Source organism: Trachurus trachurus, assembly GCF_905171665.1.
Source record: "Trachurus trachurus genome assembly, chromosome: 12".
In the NCBI taxonomy this organism is placed as follows: domain Eukaryota; kingdom Metazoa; phylum Chordata; class Actinopteri; order Carangiformes; family Carangidae; genus Trachurus; species Trachurus trachurus.
The window spans coordinates 9,660,332-9,678,267 of record NC_139908.1 but is presented as its reverse complement, the minus strand read 5'-3'; the positions used below and the strand labels follow the sequence as shown (position 1 = coordinate 9,678,267).

At 41.7% G+C, this 17,936-nt stretch overlaps 1 protein-coding gene across 1 annotated transcript; it reads right to left on the bottom strand.

The window, feature by feature from the left end:
* Positions 1-3,838: 3,838 nt before the first annotated feature.
* On the bottom strand, positions 3,839-17,713 carry aif1l (allograft inflammatory factor 1-like). The gene is made up of 6 exons (XM_083984251.1): positions 17,551-17,713; positions 17,299-17,360; positions 14,275-14,341; positions 10,488-10,529; positions 7,675-7,840; positions 3,839-4,660 (listed from the first exon to the last, which is right to left on the bottom strand). The coding sequence occupies exons 1-6, from the start codon at positions 17,573-17,575 to the stop codon at positions 4,573-4,575; spliced, it is 450 nt and encodes a 149-aa protein (XP_083840377.1). The 5' UTR covers positions 17,576-17,713; the 3' UTR covers positions 3,839-4,572.
* Positions 17,714-17,936: the final 223 nt, after the last annotated feature.

Sequence of the window (17,936 nt, the reverse complement as noted above, 5' to 3'; positions counted from 1 at the left end):
TTTCCCTTTGCTTGTGTGTGTGCTGCTGCTGCTGTTCTCTGCATGTGCATTGCGATTTAAAGGATAGTTTTAAAATTACAACTTTTTGGACACAGTCTCCCCATCTCAAACAATCAGAAATCCTTGGGTCTTTAAACACAGCACGCACTGTAATTTTAATCAAGTGTGTTCAGTTCTGGCTCATGTCTGTAAATTAGTTTCTTTGTCTTCTCATTAGCTGCACACATTCTAACAAGCCAGCTCTACTCTTTTGTATGTACGGTAATCAACCAAAGTCTTTTCAGTGGTGACACCTTGTGGTTGCCTGTGGACCCTGCAGTTGCTTCTGGTGTTCTTGATAGCTGATCAATAAATTACTGAGTGAGCTACTCAGTGACAGTGTATCCGAGATCCCTTGATATAAAGTAACTGCACAGCCACTACTACATATACTGTTACAGTGGGGTTTTTATTTTTTGTCTTTGCTATTGGAAGAAGGCCAAAGGTTAAATGAAGTGGAAGAATTCCAACACTAATGGGTTGAAAAGTCACTCAGAGTATAAATAGCTATTTATTACAAGCCAAATTAGATTAGTGGTGCCCTAAAAAGGTGGACAACTTGACTTGTTCAGCCATGGTTAGTCCAAGCTACACAGAAATGCCATTTCTCTAAGATTCCTACATTTCCCATAATGCAACTCAAAGTCTTTCATCATTTCCAAAAAGCCAGCTTCTTTCAAAATCTTTTACTTTTTAGTCTTTAAAGTCCAAGATCAAACTGGTGATAATGCACATGATAAATTTGACTGTGGCACACATTTATACTCTCATACAACTTTATCAGAATAATTATGTCCTTTCTCAAACAGGCATATCCTTTTAAGAGCTGCTGCTGTACTTAAATTTTTAAAATTGTATTAAATTGCTGATGGTGATCTTAAAGAGGCCCTCCAAATCCATCTGGATTTTTATCACTTTGGGTTTCATATCACCAGTCTGCAGAAGATGGTGCCACATTACCACTCAAAAGGTGACTTCAATTATCAGAAAATGTGCTTCCTTACTTTTCATGGATCCATTTAAGGCCGTGCTTCACCTTCACTTTGTTGAGCAGTCTATCACTTTCCTATTACCAGTCACACGTCTCACTCATGTGGTGACTTTGACTGTCCAGTAGATGGAAGTGTCTCAGCAAGGGAGGAGACGTGAGGGATGATGAAGTGTTACATTCATCACTTTCACGTCAGCCTCTGACAATTACTTATAATGGGTGCAGAACGATACAACTTTTGAATTATGGGTCTTGACCCTGCAATAACCTGTGATTAATCAAAACTATAGTCACAACAAGTGAGTCAGTCAGTGACAAGAACGAAGTGGGTGTAAGTTGAGCTGAAACACCGACAGAAAAAAAAAAGGATGTCGTGAGAGGGAGAAGACGGTGAGGTGGTGAAGTTAATACTGAGAGAAGCCTGCATGTGGCAGCACCACACCAGATAACACAACGAGACTCTCTGACTACACAACTCTTGTTTCTCCCACAGTGACTACCTAAGCTCCAGGCAGTTCATTACATGGGACAGTGATAATCATTTTAATTACATAGGTGCTTATTATAATCCTGCTGTATCTGCATGTTAGCACGCTTGTTAAAGTATTGCTTATTATCCCATAAACTATTGCACACCCAGGCGACTCCCAATACAACACAAATGGCCTTAAAGGGATAGTTCACCCAAAATTCAAATTTCACTCATTATCTACTCACCCTCATGTCGACTAAGGGCTGGGAGAATTTTCAGAGTCCTCCGCGCCTTCTCTGAGTTACGGGGACCATATAATGGTTGTGAATGGTGTGAATGGTGCTCACTTTTCTTCGTCCAAAAAGACACACCAAAAAACATCCAAATACCTCCATACTGCTTGTCTGTAATGTCCCTCTTGTATTGAAGCCCCGACATGAGAAATTGTTCCGAAAAAAATTAAATAAGTCTATATTTTAAGCTTGTTTGTAGCGGAAGCTCCCAGTGTCTCAGTTCACTGCTCTTCCTGTGCGGAACAATTTCTCATGTCGGGGCTTCAATACAAGAGGGACATTACAGACGAGCAGTATGGAGGTATTTGGATGTTTTTTGGTGTGTCTTTTTGGACGAAGAAAAGTGAGCACCATTCACAACCATTATATGGACAAATACTGCTGCGCGGACCCCCCCCCCGTAACTCCGAGAAGGCACGGAGGACTCTGAAAATTCTCCCAGCCCTTAATCGACATGAGGGTAGAGTAGATAATGAGTGAAATTTGAATTTTGGGGGTGAACTATCCCTTTAATCAAGCCCATTTTACGTAAGAGACTGTTCGCACTGGTAAGTTATTTACTTTTGCACAAGAAAATGTTTATTGCTGAAGAGTATGTAATATAGCTGCACATACATAATGTGACATGAAAATCCAATGACAAGAAAAAAAACAAATGGGATGAAAACACTCATATCTAGTAGATACAGTACAGCCAAAGATTCATTTCTTACACACTGTTTATTTTGTGGAAGATGATCATGTGAAACTGAACTGACTGTCAGACTTGTTCCGACTGCAGAGCTGATCATTGCAAAGGTTTGACCCCCACGTTTATCAGTGCTGAAAGGCAAGTGTGTTGCAATCAGGTGTTTTCCAACGTATGGATCCTTTATTTAAACCTCCTCCCTATCTGGAAAGATAACCAATTTAACCTTTCAGCGTAAACAACCAGAGGCTGCAGCAAATAACATCACTGCATCTAATCTCTGTCTCTCAGTCTGCCTGTAGTTAGCTATTTCTGACAAACACAGAATCATTAAATCAGTTCAACAGAGATCCCACCCCCCACCAACCCACCCTCCAACCCCCACTACTGCAATGAACCAATCAAAACTTAAACAGGCCAGTGTAAGAGTTTTAATTCCTTTGGTGTCTGCAAGCAATGTGCATCTTATCAACACTAAAAAAAAAAGATTGTGATATATCTATCAGACTGAAAGCAAAATGGTTTAAAATGTCATGTGTGTTAAAAACTACTACAAGTAGCAAATTCACAGTAAATAGTGTGAGTTACAGGAAAATGTTTTTTTTTTAAAAAGTGGAGATAAACGCTGAGGCACAAATTTACAGAATTCACAGGACAATGAACCCAGTTGAACAGAGACAGATGGCTGGCTGATGGAAAACAAATATTCAGGGGAAAATTAATAACACATATGTGAACTGCAAGACAAATATAGGAAAACCTAAAGAGTTAAAATCACCCAATAAACAGGTTCAACGAAGCAGTGAAATAAAAAATAAAATAAAATAAAATAAAATAAGAAAAGGGAAAACATAGAAACTACACACACACACAAAAAAAACATCACGTGTGCACTTCACTCACTCAGAATGTGTGGAAGCCAATAATAAAAACCACAACAATATGACAAACATCAACAAACGCCCTTACCAAATACCAAAGAGCATTATTTCATGGTTTTCTGGAATTAGTAAGCTAAAGAAGACTGCTGGAACTGAACACCTGTGTGCACTCCCTCCGTTTTTCAATCTGCGTGTTTAAGCTCTACAGTATCTGCATGTTGAGGCACTTGGAAAGAATATGATTGTACTGTGTGTAGTATATTATGTACATTTGTTCTGCTTGTGTGCTTGTGTGTAAATCACACTCCTTCCAAATCTAACATGTGCTTAACCTTACAGATCTAAAAGCGAGTCAAGAGTCAAGTTCTGCTGCTCCTCGAGCCACGTACTGAAACTGAAAGTCTCATGGTCAACATGATCTTCTATTCCTCTCTCTGTAAACCACTGTAAATATTTAACACCTATCATCTACAAAAATGTTTTTTTTATTTGTTTTTGCTTTTTTTTGTTTTTTTCAGATCATGAGGTTGCCATGTTAACCTATTTACTGATTCCAGATCAGTATTTCGGCGCCAAGGGCCGGTGACTTTGACCCAGAGGAAATGGGCTGGGTTTGTAATCTCTGGCACCTGATCTAAAGAGAGACGCAGGCCAAGATTAGCCTGGCAGGAATCATTCAAGACCACTGAGGACAGTGCAATAAAGAAATGTGGTGGAAGATCTGCTTCTTTTCCTTGTGCTTCTTCAAAAAGCATTCTACTCTCACATTATTAAAACAAATGGTGTCCCAAATATGAAAAAAGAAACAAGGGGCGTTGGGGGGAAAAAAAAAAAAAAATCTACCTCAGGAGAATTTTGAGTCTTCCCTTAAAATATAACCATGAAACACTTACTACAAAAATTTAATTTATCAAGCAGATTACATGTACAACTACCAATGCTACATCTTATTGAAGGAAAAAAGGGATGAATAATAATAATAATAATAATAATAATATTCACAGTCAAACATCATTTAGTGAGTTGTGGTCTCAGTCTTCCAAATAACAGACACCTTGCACAAACCGTATATTCACAAAAATAACATCCTCAATCACTGGTCCCACACTAATACGACACTCCACATGTTATGAAAACGGTTCAATTCCAGGCGACCACCGACGGCCCCTCTGCTCCTCTCTTACAGGTCCGGAGGCTGAGATCTACGCTTAAGGCAGGCTAGCAATGTCCCGCTTTGGAGGGGGTCCGTCTGGTTTGCAGGGAGCGCCGTTGGCTTTGTCTTCAAAGAGCAGGACTCTGTGGAGAGACGAACCAAGAAACAACAGAACAAAGTCAGTATTTAGAAACATACAACACAGAATAAACCAGTGAATGTGTCGTTTTCAAATTAATCCTATAGTTTTTTTTTTTTTTTTGTGATTGTTGTGACCCAGTGACATACAATGAAATTGGAAACTACTGGCAGGATGAAAAAGTCAGTTTTTGACCTGACGAAGAGCGCAATGCTCGAAACGTTGTCTCGTTTTTATGTAGTCCTCTAATAAATTTTTGTCAACTTTGGGAGCATACAGTGTGGCGAATCCCCTTCTTCTTTTTAGGATGAAAAAGTCACACATTACAGATTTTCATTTGGTGTGGTATGTAAAAATGTGATTTAACTGAAAGTAGATCTCCAACTCAATTTTTATAATGATTATTTTCTCAATTAAAAGTCTCTAAAAACTGTCAGTGAATAAAAAATATTTCAGTTTCCTCCACACAAAGTTCTTGTCTTCAAATTATTTTTGCGTGACCAACAGCACAAAAACACTGACATGATTAATTCATTATGACATGAGTCAAAGCAAAGCAGCAGCTCTTTGCCAGCGTGTCACAGGGATTGAGTCACGTTTGATGTTTCTAAATCCATCAGCATAGTTAATTGTCTGTAAGATGACTAATAGATAAACGCACTGATAGTTTCAGTTGGAGCTCGTTCTGAGCGATCTAAGGCAGCGATGGAGACAGGGAGATTTGGTTCGGCGGCAGAATGTAAACATAAATTAAGAAGACAGGGCTGGACCGTGGTGAAACAGAGGAGAAGTATAAACAGTGAACGCAGGGTGTGTGATTGAGGAGGGATTATCAGATACACACAGACACAGTTACAGTCTGGGTATGAACACGCTGGGCAGTAAGTGAAAAGGAAAGGAATGGAGGGGAAACCACAAAGGGTCTGAGGGGAATAGTGGTCCAGTCCACACACAGTAGAGTGAGGGATCTGACAGGAGCTATTCAGAGCAAATGCCTGTCTTTAATTTCCTTTTTTGGAAAACTCTGCAAAGCCCCGCTAAGCCCATAAGGAGTAATGATCCTAACGACAAAACCGGCACTCAGCGATTCAAACTCTGGCACATCTCTCTGGCACAGCGCTCTCCTCACACTACTGATAACCTGCTGCGCTCTGAGTTGAACCATGAAATGGGTCAGGCCACCACTGATGGTCAAATCAATCAAGTACCATTATGATTGATCCAATTAAAAAAAAAAAGATATGTTGATTAAATTATTGTAATAAAGTGATAAACAACCAGTTAGGATTTGAAGCACATTGCCAAATCAGGTTAATCTACTCCTGGTAGACAGAAGAGCTTAATAGATGAAGTGATTGCCTGATTTAATCTTGTTATTGTGTGAAAGTCTGACAAAAATACACACATACATAACATAATCCTGTTTTGGGGCAAAAAAAAAAAAAAGTTTCATTTTATTTGGTGTGAAGCCTCAAAAACAACAACAGCAGCAGCAGCAGCAGCAGCAGCCTTCTAGTCGAGGTCAACCACAGCTGCTGCCTCTTGTTACCCAGCCTCTAAAATACAATATTAGATCTTCAAGGGCCGTGTGCTAGATTAAAATCTTTAGTGAATAGAATAGAATAGAATAGAACGACTGACCTTTTGCACTTGTGCACTGCACTAATAGTAACTTGATTCAAAGAGTTTAATTGTTGAGTCTGACCTCAATCATTTTCCTGCAATTGCAACTAAAATCAATTGTTGTGCTGCCAAACTCTCTGAATAACTCTATTCTAAAGCTGTTTTTTACCCCCCCCCTCCTTTACCACCAGCCCCTCCTCTCCCTCCCCCCCGCTCTCTGGAGACAAAAACAGCAGCAACACAACAGAGGCGTTTATCAGAAAGTAGGGGGCAGTGATTAGGTAGGTGGGTATTTGTGAGTTTGATGGTTTAACACTGTGACCAATGGGTTTATATTAAAAAAACATTACAAAATGAGAACAAGCAGCCAAATAAACACCTCCCTGTTTTTGATTTAAATCTTAATCTGCAGCTTTTCTGCACAGCGAAACTGAATAAATATTTTGCAAAGTCACCATTCACCATTCTTAATAAAATTTGCATTATGGAGATATTAGCGTGTTAAAACTGACAAAATATGATCATATGACTTTCATCCTCCTGGTGGAAATAACTCAAAGCATCTTTTCTCCAGAGGATGGAAACGGTTTTAATAAAATGCAACCGAGTGGACGATGGAGGCAGCGAGGTTATGAGACATTTATAAATAGCAGCAGAGGGATTATGCGATACACTTTCGAGAAATAGTTGAGGGCAAAGGAGGAAGAGTTATGAATTTTCTCTATGCTTGGTGTTTTTTGGGATTATGAGGTTTTATCTACTGAATGGTCTAGCCAGCTTAATCCAGCAGAGCTGACATGCAGCAGCCAATACACTCCTGGCTCCTGCGGTCTGACCCACAGCAAGACTGCTTTAAAAGGCTTACACCGGCTACACCGAGCCTTTTGAAAGCAGCCTTAGATACGTCATCCTGCACCACCAGGGGCCATTGAAAGAAATACCTCCAATATATACACATATACATCCATAAACGTGACAGAAAAAGAGCGCAGGATGAGTTTTATTGACAGAAACTGATGTTTTGGTGTTTTTTGCCGGCCATACGTGACAATCAGTGGTTAATCAGCCTATAATCAGTTACCTAAGCACATGATCCTGGCTAAGGATAAGGATGGGTTGACTATGGATAGGCTACATAGATGGGGTTCGTTGCCATGGCGATTAACAGCTAATGCAGCAGCATGTAGGTTGTGACGTCATCTCTGGTCATCCCCAAACCCCCCTGCTGCGAGAGGAAACAATTGGCTGACACAGCACACGATTCATATCCTCTCTCAGGACGCGTGAGTACACACACAATGCAGCAGCAGATGGTTTACTCGCACTCACACACACTCACACACGAGCAGCTAAGTCTGTGTACGTTAGAAAAAGAAGAGGGGGTGTGTCACTTACAGTTTGAGCACAGCTGAACGTTTGCCCAGCATCATCTTGACAAAGTCTCTGTAGTTGATGGTGTTACTGCTGCCGCCGCCCGTCACCTCCACGATCATTTTTTTCAACTCTAAGTGGGTCTTGGGCACGCCCAGCTTCTCCATCATCCGCTTCAGACCCATCATGTCTGAGAAAAGGCACAGATCACATACAGTAGTTAGGTGGGAGAAGGTGATTTTTATCTATCAATCACAATACAAATCTGGATTTCTCACTAAGGAAGCCTCTGTAAGGAAACTTTAAAATCATTGACATGTTTGTTTAATATATCCTTAATACTTAGCAAAACACTTTGCACATGAAGTTCAGTTTACTCAAGGAGGAACTTTCAACCTCTTAAAGTAGTTAAGGAGGAACTATGTAAGTCTGGTCGCTTTTCCGCTGTATTGCTGCTAACCCTCCTCTCGGCCATGTGCATTGGTTTACAACAAAGCCAGCAGGAAATCAATCAATAGAGCGGTAGATAAGTTATATATCATATGATGTTAAGCCGTGTATATTTGTGTAGTTATCAAAAACAAGAGAATACGGGTTACGGGGCGCGTTTGTGTCGTGTAATAGATAGGGATGTATACCGTGGACCGGTACTTTTTGGTACCGGTCCATAATTGCGTCGGTACCAGAGTACCGTTAAGATTCTGGACTAACGGTACTCTTATCGGTACTTTTTGAAAGTCTCCCTAAGCGTCACGTAATAATGACACCGCCGCCACAGCAGCTTGTCACCCCCCAATTTCCACCGGGTTCGTCAGCGCCACAGAAACGGTACACGGTGGTCACCGCAGCTGATCCCTGCCGCTCTAATCAGCACTTGGACCGGGCGAGCCGCGGCGAGTCTCAGCAGCGTCTCTCCGCGGCGCGCTATCAAATCCGACACACGGCCTGACGGTGCGTGTGGAGCGAACGAGTCCGGCCCGGTCCGTTCGCCTGTGTCGGGTCGGCATGTGTTAGAAGCGTTGCACCGGACACCCAGCAACGTACTTTAATTCATGTCGGAGGCGGAGGGAGTGTCCAGTAGCCTACAGCAGCAGCAGGTCAGTGAGGAGACAGAGGAGGCTCCAGCAGCTTCATGTCTGCTGCTGTGAGGAGCAGAGTGTCAGAGCGACGTGTCACTCCGGTAAGAAAGGAGGAGAAAACTCCGAATGTGGAAACACTGAGCTGCTTGTGTCGTTTATTCTGCGGTAACACGTCTCATAAATTGACTGGTCTACGGCGTGAAGAACATGGACTGGCTGCTGTGGATGCAGCGTGTGTGTGTGTGTGTGTGTGTGTGTGTGTGTGTGTGTCAGCGCTGTACACAGACACACACGCACACACGGGGCGCAGCGTCGTAGCAATGAAGTGAAAACAACCTGCAGATCACCTGAGCTGACGTGAGCTGTGAGTCAGAGCAATACAACTTTAAGAGTAAAAAAGCTAAATATTCATCAAGATCCATAGAAGGAGATCCTATTTTATCATGATGATAGATTAACTGCAGCTTCTGCAGGTTAACTGTTGACTTGCTCAGGGTTTAAAGGAGGTGTTCCTCTCTGCTGTCAATTTTTTATGCTGATTGCTGCCCCCCTAATAAAAAACAAAACAAAAAAAAAGGTTGAATCTTTTAACATCATTATTTTTTACACTAAATTACATGTTGTAGTATCGATAAGAGTATCGATAAGTATCAGTACCGATAAGGAGTATCGGTATGGGTATCGGTATCGATAAAATCCTAACGATATACATCCCTAGTAATAGATAATGCTTTGAGATAAACGCTAACATCAGCACACTATCCTGCTCAAAATGTCAATGCTAACAGGTATAATGTTTACCATGTTCACATGCGTAAGCATGCCAACATTTTTCGAGTAGCACTAAAATGATGATGGGAAAGTCATTAGTTTTGAAGGTATGATGATCTGAAGGTATATGATCATAATATCAGGTCTGCATCGTGGATACTAGCATGTAATTGAATTCATTCAGAAGCTGTTGTAAGTAAATTCAAACTATTAGCTAAACAACATCTACTGAAAAAGTATGAATAACAATTGATTATTATCAAAATAGAGATTTCTTGAACAGTCTGCTGAACTTGCGTGGTTGTCCGTTGTGCTGATGTCGGATAAAAGGACTGCTGAATAGATGAATCTCTTTTGTATGAAGTGAATAAGTTGTGTAAAACAAGTTGGAAAAGTCCAGATAGGACAATTTGAAATGGACAGCTGATTGGACTGCTGTTAGGACTTTATTGTGTAGCAGTGTTTCTGTTTAGTTTTAACTACTGTGTTTTGTTTTTCTTTTTATTCCTATTTATTTCCTTTCCTCCTTTTTTCATTTATTGGAGCCTCTATTGGCTGGTTTGTATTGTGTCATATTTTGTACAGTGTCATTTTGAAAGGGAAGAACAGCTGCAGCCCTGCTGTAGCTAAAGCAGATCCTAATAAAGAATAAAGTCTGGACTGTCCCTCCAGCCATGCTGCTAGTCTGTCTTAATCTAGACAGAGGCCACATCTCCGGTCTGACTCCTGCATCACCACAGTCCGCTTCACATCTGATCAGAAATTAACGGCCGTTCACACCGGTGAACTGTACGGTCTCACTTTACATCCAGGACACAAACAACGACACATGAGCCTGTTTGAACCCGGTGCTCACTCTGCTCAGACAATACACGCCCAGTATTAATTACTGTTCGCTCATGTCAACACAGCACATGGGGTCAGCTGACAGTTGTTATCTGGGCTGCAGTTGGTGTTTTGGTGTTTTAGTGCAGGGCCATTACTCACCGATCTCTCCTTGGTCGTTCAGGTCAAACTCAGAATATCTATCTGCAAAAAACACACACATACACACAAAGGAGATGATTACTAACAGAGATAATTCACTCTCATTGTCATCACACACACACCACACCCAGTGTAACACTTTCACAAACAGCAGGCCCCCGGCTGGCCTCTACAAAATGGTGAACACACACACACCATCCACTGATCTCACTGTCTTACAATCTGCTGACAGCTGGGCTGGCAGGAGGAAAGACACAAGCAGATGATAATGACAGGTGTGTATGAGTGTGTGTGTTTTGTCTGCCTGTTAGTCGAAAGCAGGCAAAGGGCAGCTGAGTGGGGCGGACAAGCGAGACAGATTAATAGTGAGAGGGTCAGGAAGTTAAAAGAGAACTTAAAGTTCAAACACAGCAATCAGGAAGGAAAACAAAGAGGCTCAGGCTGAACATTGTGAAGCTCACATACTCGGTTTTACCCTCAGAGTCCCTCAGATTAAATCTGATCCTTCTCGTCTGGCCGCAGACGGAAAAACCCCTCTGATGCTTATTAAAACACACTTTGAAGAAAATGATATGGACACAAGTTACACGAGTTTTACACCTGTCACTTGTATTCTTTAATGTGTTTTTAGTATTTGTCTTGTGCACCATAATGTGGAAATATTCCTTTAATAGCATCCAGCATAGCTTCAGTTTTCTTCTATTATAATTCATGAATTTTAGGGTTAGCCTATTTGTTTTAAATTTTCCTTTTAGACACAATTTGCACAAGTGGAGGAGTCCTAATTACCGGGCGGCAACGGTGGCACAGTGGTTAGCACTGTTGCCTCACAGCAAGAAGGTCCTGGGTTCGAATCCCGGGCCGCCCAGGTCCTTTCTGTGTGGAGTTTGCATGTTCTCCCCGTGTCTGCGTGGGTTTCCTCCGGGTGCTCCGGTTTCCCCCACCACTAAAAACATGCCAGCTAGGTTGATCCTCCAGTCAGTGCCCCTGACCAAGGCACTGGCTCATAATCTGGAGTTGGTCCCCGGGCGCTGCACCGTGGCTGCCCACTGCTCCTCAGGGATGGGTTAAATGCAGAGAAAGAATTTCACTGTACTAGCTGTATATGTGACCAATAAAGTACCTTTAAAAAAAAAAAAAAAAAATTATTGCCTTTAGCATCTCGTCTGACGAAGAGAGTTTTTAAAATCACAGGCAGATTTGTATTTAAACAGTAATTATTAAGCACTCCGCTCATAAAAGCTCATAATTAACACGCTGCTGAAGTGGCTGCTGCTTTTTTTTACACGGGACCAAAAGCAGACATTTTTTTCCCGCGTCTCCCTAAATTTCTTCGCTCTCTTTTCTCTAGAAGACCACTTTAGTCAGATTACACTTGCTATTTCTGTCCCACAATAGAAGCTCTGTGTGTGTGTGAAAGAGAGAGAGAGGGAGAGAAGGAACTGTGTTAACTGTGTGAACCCATGGGGAGTGGGACAGGACAATGCTAACCCTGTTCGTAAACTCTGAGGAGTGGGCCTCTACACACACACACAAATACACACACACAGAACAGTCCTTGAGTGGGCCACTTGTCGTAGTGCAGCCTGTTGATCATCTGCAGCCACAGAAAACGGCTCAACTGAACAAAACTGAAGTCTTAGGCGTTTCCTCCTGACCTACATTCCTTCATCTACTGACAGTACCATCAACTTATGAACCCCCAGCCATTTCTCCCTCTCCATTATGATCCATTTCTTTGTTTTTTTTGTTTTTTAACTCCTCTTTGGCAGTCATAAGGCGGACAGACCTGTTGTCTGATAGTGAGTTTGTCCACCAGCCACTTCTGAGGGGACTTTACCACTAAAAAAAAGAAAAAGAAAAAGAAACTTCCCGATAAAATAGTTGGAAATAGTGGATGATTGCTTCCTCTGCCACTTTGGCCAAAGATAAGTAAGGAATTTGCCCATCCTTTAAAAAGACTCTGACCCTGAGGGCAGATAAAAGCTTCACTGCAGGCTTCTGTTCACTCTAAAAACAAGCTGATTTCCGTCCCATTTCCCATCTGTCCTCAGAGAAAAAACAAAACAAAAAACGCTGTGTAGTCATTACTCAGCTATAAAACACTTTAAACAACTCTGTGTTATCCGCAAATCTTTCTAACGGACAATATGACACAGGCAGATGGAGCTGCACATCTGGACACAAACAACACAAAGGAATGAATCTGAAATGGTTTTGATTGATGTCAGGGTTTCGCACAGGAAACTGGTTGGCGGAGGCGTTAAGCAGCGCTGATGGTGGTAACTGTCCAGCATCCAACTCCAACATAAGGACCACCTGTTTGTGACAACCTGAGCTGTTATCGAGTCCCTGACATTGAGACTCCCTCTGGTAATTAATTACCACAAACTGAACGTGCGATGTGATCCATCAATAAATCACCTACTGAGCTGAATTAGACACATCCCGATATGTCGTGCTGCGTAATCAATGCAGTTACTGTCGATGATTTGAATAACGGCCTCATTCATCTGCTGTGAGACGCAGCATCGCTTCTGCTTCCCCTGAAACCTCTGCTTATGTTAGAGGTGCGGAAAAATTAAATCACATGATTAGGATCGGGATTCTGTTGCTGGCGCCAATTCAAAATCGATTCATAAACATAAACAGCAATGTTTTTTGATTTTTTAGTTTGTGTTTTTTTAGTTTAGCTCTCCAGTGTGTGGGATGGCACTGTTTCGGTCTCTGCCCTGGTTATTCTGTGGCATTTGTAAGAACAAAGCGTTACAAGCCAATGTGGGACATTTAGCTTTTATGCTCCTCTCATAAAAAATGAATTAATTCCTTCTGTTACAGGAGGTTCTTCTTATTTCAGGTAAGGTTGGCTGGGTAAGTTGACAATAACATGCTGGGTTTGGCTGTGATGCTGTGAAATATCCCTTTTTAAATCGTTATGCTTGGACGATTAATAGTTTTGTAATATTAATAAACATAACAGAGAAAAGTTTCAGTATATGAACTGAACTCTCCGAAAACTTCCAGGAGAAAGTAAATGGGGGCATGTTTAAAAGTTTTCGGGTCGTGAGTTGCAGTTTGATTGGTGGTTGAAAGCGCAGTGTTTAGATAGCGACAGCAATCCTCCCAGGACCTGGGTGTTGGGTCGCCTTTCTGTTTATATATTACTGCTCCATTTCCTCCAGCGAGCAAAGATTTAAGTAGGACAGTGGAGCATATTTCTCATTTCAAGACTCATGCCCCCTGCTAGAATAAACAGCCTTATGTTATGCTGCTGGTTAAACCGTAGGTAAAAAAAAAAAAAAAAAACTCCCATCGCCAGAAAAAGGGAAACAAAGCTGTGTACATGCACACAGAGCATACAGTACATGTTTGCTATGGGAGTGGGTGGGGGAGGAGGAGGTCTTTGATAAATCATGCAATTTTATTCTTGTAATTAGCAGCAGCAGCAGTGTTTCTCCTGCTCTCAGGAGGAAAAGAGTTTACCCAGCAAAGTTCTGAATTTTGTAACAACAAGCAGAGGAACGCCCCAGCACATTCCTCCAAGGCCACTGAGGACTTGGCCTCTTGCAAACCTCTTAGAATTCACAGCAGTCAGTCTTTTCCCACAGAGAAAAACAAGATACTGAAGACTTACTGAGTGTGTGTGTATGTGTATGTGCGGACTACTAACAAATAAACAAACACTGAGAGTAAGAACAAAAGCTTGGAAGAGGCAGTCACACCCACAGAAAGCCAAATCACGCAACAGTAGATACCAACACACTCTGAGGGGGGTGGATGTGCTTACTTTTGAGACCTTCCAATTTTTCGGCCAGGTCTTCTTCATCCCTGTATTTCTGGTCTTCCAGGTATTCCTGAAGAGGAGGAGAGAGGGAGGAGGATGAGGATGATGACTACAGGTGAAACAAGTTTTACAGGCTTTAAAAGAAACTGAAACCCCCCGTTAAACGACTCCCGAGCCCCATCATCTAAGAAACTCCATCAGTGTTATATAAAACAAAATCAAAGAGGAGTGAAGCCCCTCACACAAATTACAGTATTAAGTTCCTTAAGCTGATTGTGCTCTATCAAATGTATCAAAAAAAACTTAAAACTTCAAAGTGATGATTCACAATCTTAAGATGTTCTTCCCCCTGGATTGTCATTACTTATCACTGTGTTCGTTAAGTGGAGCACCTCACAAGGGTGTAAAGGAAAAGAGCCTGGAGGGAGCTATTCTAATGAAATTATAATGACGCAATCTGCCATGTGGGAGTCAGCTTCAATCTTCACGAAAAGAAGAGAGAGCAGAGGAGACAGAGAACGCGGTTGTTCTCTGACGTGACCTCCATGTGTCTGTCAAGGCTGTAATTAAGGGGCGAGAAAGGATAAACAGCACAAGTGGATGTTTATCAGGGACACCTGACTCAGCTGTGCTGCTGCTGCAGCCTCCACACACAGGAATGTTCTCTCCTCTCGCTGTCACGGCATCTCTGACGACAAGTGTATGCAAGTGTATTTGAACAAGTGCAGTGCCAGTGTTACAAGGCATCCAGGCTGACATCACGTACGGAGAAATGTTTCACAAAACCGAGGTCGAACAGAGTGCAATGTATCACCTCTGGCTGGAAAGTCAGAGTTTGTGCATATTTTCAGGCTTCTATTATAATTAATCTCAATCCACTGTTTTGCCATCAGAACCCAGCTATGAGTCAGTTACAGTGATATAGAACGTAAAAGAAGGAAAAATAATTGAAGAAACTATTTAGCTCAGAGTGACTGAACATGATTATAAATAGTTGCTGATTCATTTTCTGCCAACCTACTAATCTCTGGAGCTTGCAATTGCAACTCTATAGCAAGAATCTTCTTTTTTAGGTCACTGAGGTCACAGATCTGCATCCCACATTGCAAATTAACATTTCTGAGAAGATATTCTCAAACTTCTAGTTGCTTTTTCACAAATAAGGACATATTTACAGTTCAGGAATAACTAATAACACATCCCTAGCATTGGTGTACTTGAATTTCACATCAGCCCACTTTATGGTGTGGGGCTCTAATAGCGTCATTCTTTAATTATCAACCAATCACTTTCTCTGCTAATTGATAGGTCCATAAAAATGCCCACCACAAACACTTAAAGCCAAATCACATGTCTTGTTTTGTCCAACTAATGACTCACAACCCAAAAAAACTATCCAAAAATGTACAAACTGTGACCAGAAGCTGAAACCAGCATCCTTGCTTCAAAAATTGTGACTAATAACAATGACTAACAATGACTAATCAATGACTAATTGTATCAGATTGTATATCCATCCCAGAAGTGTAACAGCGCTAAGATCTGAGGTTTCATTCCTGCAGGATCAACTAATGCGAATACACCCATGTTAACATAAGCAAGTGGATGACAGTGTATAAAAATCCCTGGATTTAATCACAGAACAATTGTTATTTTTAGATCTGGCCTCTTAGGAATCTGGGGTAATTTCTCTCTTCTCATTTCTCTAATGAGCAATGCAGGATATGAAAACACCAGATAAATCTCCACGAGAGAACAGGGAGTGTTTGCACGGAGATGACACAGGCGCTCCCGGCAGCCCTCTTGCCGCGACCTGGTTTTCATGTGGCCCCAAGCAGCCGGCAGCTGATGACAGGCGTGCAGCCAAAGGAGGGAAACAGAGATTATACAGACAACTAGTTAATCTGTGGGAACTACTACAGTTGTCTGACCAAACAAGGCATAATGTTAAAGGGATAGTTCAACATTTTGGCAAATTCGTCTATTGCCATATAGTCATAGGAGTAGGTTTATTGCCTTTAATTATCGGTGCATGTTGTTTTGAGATCTGCGGGGCAGAGACGCGAGCTGCTCGGCAAACATAATGGAGGTGAACGGTACTGGTCCCCTGTCACCCCCCCCAAAAAAACGCTATAAAATAATCATGTATAATTATGTAACATTACGACACATGAAGCAAATACTCAGAACTACTTGCACTTTGAAATCACTCCGCCCAGCAGCGGTGTCTGTAATGTAGTTCCGGCTACACATTTGCCTCGAAAACAACTCTCTCCTAATGTTGCATTATTATTTCATAGCGTGGTGAATGTACAGATCACAACTTGTCCACGAGAACATTTTGGAGTTGATGGATTGAGTATTTGATGAGTTTTGAGGGACATGGGACCTGTACCATTCACCTCCATTGTGCTGGCTGAGCAGCTCACGTCTCTGCCCCACTTATCTCAAAACAACATGCACCGATAATTCAAGGCAATGAACCTACTCCTATGACAAAAGGGATTATAGCAATAGACGAATTTGCCAAAATGTTGAACTATCCCTTTAAGACTAAGAGCTCATCCAGACACCTGTCTTCCAGGCAGCCACAGAAAAACACAGGATGGCTGATAATATACACATTTTTAGAGATGGCGTTTTTAATTGAACTTATGAATCGATCTGATCAGGTCAGAGGGAAACACCAGCAGGGGAGACAGAGATGTGTGTGACAGCATGCAGCCATTCAACAAGTAGTGCCACGAGAGACTGCAGGGGAAAATCGATAAAATGCATCAACGGCAGCATAGCGATGGTCAACTACAATGAAGTGTGCGGGGCACTGGTTGAATTCAATTCATTATTCACAGCGGCAGCCAGCAGCGCTTGGCTGAGGTGGTTTCATCCAACTGCCTTGAAACATCAACGTGACGTGACGTCCGAGAACGAGGCCAATGCCAAGTCAAGTGTGCGCGAGCTAATTAAATTCAAATTCCCCGAGGTGCCGTTAGAGACGTTGGAAACAAATAAAGTAAACGTGCGTACCTTGTTTATTTCTTCCAGTTTTTGCCTCTGCTGCTCCTTTAACAGTCCAAATGCTTTCCCTCCTGAAAGAGAAAATGATTTTATTTTATTTTTTTGTTATTTAAAAGCTAGCTTGTTATTATCTACACAGGCTTAGCTTGGACGGTGGCCGGTTGGCCTGCTGATGCTCTATTGTACAGATTCAAAGCTTTAGCTAGCGATAGACATTATTAAAATACACACTGTAAACCGCTGATTGTTTTATTTATTTACCTTGGACGTTTTTATTTGAAGGCATCCTGGAATTTCTCTGTGTGGTATAAATCCAGCAAATTAAAAAAATATATTTATCAGAGCCAGAAGGCTGCCGCAACGGTCCGCCGGGGCGATACTCCTCGTCTCCGTGAGAGATTGGGCTCAGTGTGGTCCACTCGGCAGCACCGGTGTCAAGACGGACGCATTTCAGAAGTGGACATCCGGTCAGGACTTTCAAAATAAGACCTTGAACGTACAAAACTGATCCTTAGATTTGTCAAGAATGTTGACTTTGCCCTTTATACGTCACGTTAACAGTTTTAAGTAATTTAAAATATAAATGTTTATAAACGTTGTTGGCATTTGTTTCTCTATCTAGTGGTAGTTTCAGGACCCAATAAAAA

Bases quoted from the DNA above. Each gene is read 5' to 3' on its own strand.
- aif1l (XM_083984251.1), bottom strand. From the start codon at position 17,575: ATGCCTTCAAATAAAAACGTCCAAG. The intron at 14,342-17,298 runs GTACGCACGTTT...CCTCCTCTTCAG, and splicing joins AACTGGAAGAAATAAACAAG to GAATACCTGGAAGACCAGAA. The intron at 7,841-10,487 runs GTGAGTAATGGC...GCCTTTTCTCAG, and splicing joins GAACGACCAAGGAGAGATCG to ACATGATGGGTCTGAAGCGG.